At 47.3% G+C, this 6,835-nt stretch overlaps 1 protein-coding gene across 1 annotated transcript in view; it reads left to right on the forward strand.

Moving 5' to 3' along the window:
* Positions 1–3,181: 3,181 nt before the first annotated feature.
* The window catches only part of LOC108801309 (protein-tyrosine kinase 2-beta-like), a gene marked incomplete at its 3' end in the record, with an annotated part of 68,783 nt that continues 65,129 nt past the window's right edge, over positions 3,182–6,835 (forward strand). The window contains exon 1 of the mRNA XM_018573244.1: positions 3,182–3,418. Within this exon, the coding sequence (XP_018428746.1) occupies positions 3,227–3,418 (192 nt within the window). The remainder of the gene's footprint in view (positions 3,419–6,835) is intronic.

Raw genomic sequence — 6,835 nt, forward strand, 5'->3', positions numbered from 1 at the left:
TCATTCTGAATGTCTGTTCGGTGGGAGCGCGAAGATAGAATATAGACGCAGCTGAGACCTGGAATGTGGTCATGATGACGATACTAGATTAGATCCGTCGTCTACAGGCAACTAGAGGAAGTCCGCACATCGTCTGGACAAATATAGCTGATCAGCTTTTCGGGTGTTCATGACTTAAAGGAGAACTATGAGGGGGGGAGGGGGGGTGCTTTTCACTCACCACATAGTTCTAGCCGACCTGTGACAATGAGACTGTCACAGGTCGGCTCAGAAGATCGGGAGGTGAGCGAACAATTAACCTTCAGACCTTTTCGTGTTTCGTGTTGGATGGCCGAGGAAGATTTATAACCTCTGTTAGTTTCTTATCACTGGTACAACAAGAGGTCCGACGTTATGGAGTAGGGATGCACCGATACCGGTATTTTGGTACCGAGTACGAGTACCGATATTTGCTCGCCGATACCGAATACCGATACCAGAAGTCCCATTCAGGAAGCCAGGTGGCGTGTAATGACTCACCACCCGGCTGCCCGATCAATAGACATGTGCACCAGCAAAAAATTTGTTTAGTTTCTTTTTTATTTTGCGAATTTGCGTTATTTCGTTTTTCGGGATTCGGGATACGGCTTCGGGATACGTATCAGGAAGCTGCCCGGCTTACCTGATACGGGAAGTATCGGGCTAAGCATTGGAGCATTTGGTGCGAGTACGAGTACACGCCCAAATACTCGGTATCGGCACAGATACTAGTATCGGTATGGGTGCATCCCTAGTTATGGATATGTCTAGTGTAGAAGGTTGTGGCAATGCCACGATGTGATTTGACAACACTGTCCCCAAGAACACTCAGTTAGAGGGGCTGAAAGGCTAGACGGCAGATGTCCAGCTACAATATCAATAGTCAGTTGCCCAAGTGGGGGTTAGATGGGAGATATCCAGGTACAATCTGGAGAAGCAGACAATCAACGAGGAGTTGTCTGGTAGAACAATTATTAGGGGTTGTCCAAGTAGAGCCGTAGGTGGAGATGTTCAAGTACTATATCGGCAAGGAGAGGTTAGAAGATCAGTTCGGAGAAGTGGAGCGCCAATAAACAGATGCCTAGTTGAACATTGATTAGGGGTGCCGAAGAAGAGGTGAGATGGGAGATATCCAGGTACAATATCAATAAGGTTCCCTGCAGGGATTGTTATTCATTATGGTTCCTCAAAGCCAAACTTGAAGGCAGCCTCTGTGCTTTAGATGTCCTTTGATATGCCCTCAACCCCTTTGACACCCCCTAAATCTCCCGAAAGTACTGAGATTACCCAATTCCCTCCACTCATCCAGCGGTTCCTCCCGTCACAACACAACACTCCTCCAAATATGCTGTGATCTACTTGACAGGGTAAGGCACAGTCGTCCTATGACCCAACCACCCACTGCTGACTACAACCCTTAACCCCTCCATGACCCATGCCCACCTTAAATAATGGACCACACCAGGTTGGATGTTACTCCATGATTTTGTTCCTCTTTGAGTTCTATAGACTGTTCAACGCACGGTAATGTTCTTTCTACCATTCACTTGATACCAATTTTGTAACAATGTCATATAACTCGAGGTTATGTCATCTCTACATCTTGTGAGCAAACATTTGGAATACTTGTGACACTGTTTCATGACTGTTTATTTTGTGAAAATGATAAAAATTGATATGCTAAAAAAACAAATATCAATAAGAACGTGTTTAGGTAGAAGATCAGTTTGGAGAAGACCACCAATAAAGTGATGCCAGGTTGAACATCGATGAGGAATGTTCAGGTAGAGGTTAGATGGCAGATGTCCAAGTACAATTTCAGCAAGGGTTAGTAAGAGATGTCTAGATAGAAGATCAGTCTGGAGAAGTAGACCATCAATCAGGAGATGCCTGGTGGAACATTGGTTAGGGGTTGCTCCAGTATTGCAGGAGATGAGAGATGTCTAGGTAGAAGATCAGTCTGGAGAAGTAGACCATCAATCAGGAGATGCCTGGTGGAACATTGGTTAGGGGTTGCTCCAGTATTGCAGGAGATGAGAGATGTCTAGGTAGAAGATCAGTCTGGAGAAGTAGACCATCAATCAGGAGATGCCTGGTGGAACATTGGTTAGGGGTTGCTCCAGTATTGCAGGAGATGAGAGTTGTCTACCCTGTTTCCCCGAAAATAAGACCTACCCCGAAAGTAAGACCTAGCACTATTTTTCAAGATTCCTGTAACATAAGACCTACCCCGAAAATAAGACCTAGTTTGGTGGTAGCATGTGAGGGGGAACGTGAAGAGCAGGAGAGATGGTGTCAGCCTGCAGGGACATACTGTATTAGGGGATGACGGGAGACTCCCTCCGGCCAGCGCAGTGACAGTGAGCACTCCAGTACCATACTTCACCAACTGCTGTCCCCCTGAAGGCACTGCTTAATGTAATGGTACTGTACTGTGTACCGGTAAATGGTACCATACTTTACTGCGCTATCCACTGCCTGATGTCCCTCACTGCTGCACCGCTGGTACCGCTGTCCCTGATGGCAAAGTATGCCGGCGCTGCAGAAAGCAAGGCTGCGGCGGCGGAGGGAGCAGAGCCGCATTAGCCGATATTCCTCTATAGCGCCGGTTACTGTGACAGGTGAAGTGATACCACATAACTTTTGGATTGTTGTACATGAATAACTTTAAATTGTTGTACATTTTGTTGCACTGTAAAAAAATAAAATAAAAATAAGACATCCCCTGAAAATAAGACCTAGTGTGTTTTTTGGGGGCAAAAACAATATAAGACAGTGTCTTATTTTTGGGGAAACACGGTAGGCTGTAAGACAGTTTTCGGAATCTATAACATCCCGGGCTCTGTGGTCTGCTCTTCTCATTACTTTGGTTTTGCAGTTTGATTTTGGTTTACAAGGTTGCTCTTAACCAGGGGCGTAACTAGAAATCACAGGGCCCCATAGCAAAATTTTGTATGGGCCCCCGTGATTGCTAGTTATGCCACTTGCAGAGCCCACCATAGACTCTCTATGGTGGGCTCTGCAAGGTATCAGTTGGGCTGCACGCCTCTTACCTGTATTAACGATAGAATATTAATATAACTTTAGCTTCATTGTCCCATGTCTATATTGTTCACTAGACCGCTCCATGATAACAACAAGATGTTCTTGTAATCCGCAGATATGTGATGTCTTCATCTTAGTCACCCTCTGAATTTACGGTGCCAGGATGTCTCTGGACCCAATAAGCCGTTTACGGGGAGGTACTGTCATGAGGTCCGATGGGCCCACAGAGCTACCGTTCGATGGAGAGATCAGTAAAGAGGAGATGCGTATCCTTAAGGTGTGTTTCCATAGCAACAGCTCCAACCTGATGAAGAACTTCAAGCTGGTCAAGTGCAGCATATACACCGAGATACGGGTGAGTAACTATCTGGGGTTTTCGGGGGTAATGATGATTAAATGGATCATGATGGATGATGTCCACTGACTTGCTCATAAAATGTCCAGCAGCGTTATCTCCCAGAGGTTAATCTTTATGTGGTGTCCCACTTCTCCTGATGCATTCTCTGCTACAAATAATAGGGATGGGCTAGAACCTCCACTTTTTATTACTGTCCATATTTTTATCTTGGTTATTTCTCCTCCTTTCTGGTCTACTTGACAATTGCCAGACAGAAGAGGAAGTCAAGTGAAACCACTCTTCCTTTTTGACATTATCAGACACACCAGGAAGTCATGGGCAAGCTCATGGCACACTACCCCCCCAAAACAGGAAACATAATAAACATAATTATTAAATAAAAACACAACCGCACAGTAATTCAAATGCCTTTTAAAATGGCCGCAAGATTTGTTTGGGGTTTGTTTTCATTTGAAAATTTGTAAGAACAACATTAAAACTGTTTCCAGTTGGACTCATATATGCGCAGCACGGAGGTGGGCTTTATTCTGTGCTGCCACATACACTACATTGCCAAAAGTTTTGGGATTCCCTTCCAAATCATTGGATTCAGGTGTTCCAATCACCTCCAGGGCCACACCTAGCACCTCGGCATGCAGACGCTTCTACAAACATTTGTGAAAGAATGGGTCGCTCTCAGGAGCTCCATGACTACAAGCGTGGTACCGTGATAGGTTGTCACCCGTGCAATAAGTCCATCCGTGACATTTCCTGGCTACTAAATATTCCGCGGTCACCTGTTACTGGGATTATAACAAAGTGGAAGCAACTGGGAACAACAGCAACTCAGCGCAAGAAGTGGTAGGCCACGTCACATGACAGAGTGGGTTCAGCGCATGCTGAAGCGCACAGTGCGCAGAAGTCGCCAACAGTCTGCAGAGTCAATAGCTACAGACCTCCAAACTTGGTGTGGCCTTCAGATTGGCGCAACAACAGTGCGTAGAGAGCTTCATAGTTTGGTAATATAGTGTATATGTGTCACTGTTTCCTCTCAGGGGCATGCGATTGAGCGCACAGGAAGTGATGCGCCAGCCATTTGTGCGTCTTCCGGTGCAACTTCCGTTTGCTCGTGCATGCCATTTTTCCCGTACAAAAGGTAATGATCAGGAGCTGAGAGGATTGGCTTCCGATCACGTGATCCATGTGACAGCCAATCACTATGATTGCATGATTGGAAAGCCCAAATGGGCAACTCAATGAGTGCACGGGGCAAGCTGACAACACTGCCGCTTATTTTAAGCCAGGGGCTTAGCGTTGTCAGCCTGCAAAAAGGAAATACTGTTACTGGCAGGATCCAAGCAGTAGACACTTTGTAACGAATGGAAAACGCGCTCATCAATTCATAACTAGCTTTAAAGTCACAACCAGCTAAAAAATCACAGCAGCTTTGTTTAGAGCAATGTTCCTTTTGCTGGAGGTGTCCCGGCCAGGTGACCACTTTTCAGATTAATTTACCTGAACTCCGGAAGTCTGGTCCCGCACAAGCCCCCATGTTTACATGACAGGGGGCTCGTCCAGTATAAGCCTCCTTGTTGACATGACAGGGGAGCTTGTCCAGAATAAGCCTCCTTGTTGACATGACTTGGGGGCTTGTCCGGGATAAGCCTCCTTGTTGACATGACAAGGGGGCTTGTCCGGGATAAGCCTCATTGTTGACATGATAAAGGGGCTTGTCCAGGATAAGCCTCGTTGTTGACATACATGACTTGGGGGCTTGTCCGGGATAAGTCTCGTTATTGACATAACAAAGAAGCTAGCCTGGGATAAGCCTCATTGTTGACATGACAGGGGGGCTTGTCTGGGATAAGCCTCATTGTTGACATGATAAAGGGGCTTGTCCGGGATAAGCCTCCTTGTTGACATGACATGGGAGCTGGTCCGTGATAAGCCTCCTTGTTGACATGACAGGGGGGCTTGTCTGGGATAAGCTTCCTTGTTGGCATGACAAGGGGGCTTGTCCGGGATAAGCTTCCTTGTTGACATGACAAGGGGGCTTGCCTGGGATAAGCCTCATTGTTGACATGATAAAGGGGCTTGTCCAGGATAAGCCTCATTGTTGACATACATGACTTGGGGGCTTGTCCGGGATAAGTCTCGTTATTGACATAACAAAGAAGCTAGTCTGGGATAAGCCTCATTGTTGACATGATAAAGGGGCTTGTCCAGGATAAGCCTCATTGTTGACATACATGACTTGGGGGCTTGTCCGGGGTAAGAATCCTTATTGACATAACAAAGAAGCTAGTCTGGGATAAGCCTCATTGTTGACATGACAGGGGGGCTTGTCCGGGATAAGCCTCATTGTTGACATGACAGGGGGGCTTGTCCGGGATAAGCCTCCTTGTTGACATGACATGGGAGCTTGTCCGGGATAACCCTCGTTGTTGACATGACATGGGAGCTTGTCCGGGATAAGCCTCCTTGTTGACATGACATGGGGGCTTGTCCGGGATAAGCCTCCTTGTTGACATGACAAGGGAGCTTGTCCAGGATAAGCCTCATTGTTGACATGTCGCTCTCACCTTATACACAGCTCACTGATCCAGCACTGCTTCCTCCTCCACTATCTGACAAGTCATTGCTTCCCCTGTGTTGTTTTAAATGGAAGCACGGTAAGTGTCTGAATTTGGCTTGGTATCAGCCTCTTGCCTTCACTGTACAGCAAAGCTCAAAGAGAAGGGAGAGAGCATCAGAAACAAGGAGCCAATCAGTTGGGCTGTAGTGCAAACAGCATGCTGATAGGAGGTGAGAGCAGAGTGACAGAGAGATGAGCTCCTCAGCCTTCTGCTTCTCCTTTTACTGTCCGGTCACAGTCTGGGGGAGGGGCAAGACCTGTAAGCGTTAATGAACTGCAGCAGAAAGAAAGGTCTCCTCCCAGGGCGGTGCTGTGTGGCAGAGCTGTGTCAATTACAAGACCGGATGGACCGTAGAGCTCTGGTCTATGTAGAACGCCTGTGTACTTGTGCTGTGCGGAGTCGGATGATTAATCCCCCGCTCTGCTCCCCGTTCCCACACAAGTCTTTGAAGACAGGCAGCTACAGGGATAATGCGTCCCCATCCCCCGGCACGGAGGGATAATGCGTCCCCATCTCCCGGCACGGAGGGATAATGCATCCCCATCCCCCGGCACGGAGGTATAATGCGTCCCCATCCCCCGGCACGGAGGGATAATAGGAGGTGAATAATCCTTTATTGTCTGACTTCTGCACCCGGAGAAATCTTCTTCCGGCGATAACGAGAAAATTTAAAGAGAACCAGCAAAAGAAACGATTGATAGAAGTCGTCCCGCTCACGCACGTCACTAAGAATACCTGTAATGTGCGTGAGCGGGACGCCAGAACACGGAGCAGCGGAACAATGAGAGCGGCGTGGCTC

The sequence above is a fragment of the Nanorana parkeri genome, unplaced genomic scaffold (assembly GCF_000935625.1).
Source record: "Nanorana parkeri isolate BGI_ZX_2015 unplaced genomic scaffold, ASM93562v1 scaffold2300, whole genome shotgun sequence".
NCBI classification, from domain to species: Eukaryota; Metazoa; Chordata; class Amphibia; order Anura; family Dicroglossidae; genus Nanorana; species Nanorana parkeri.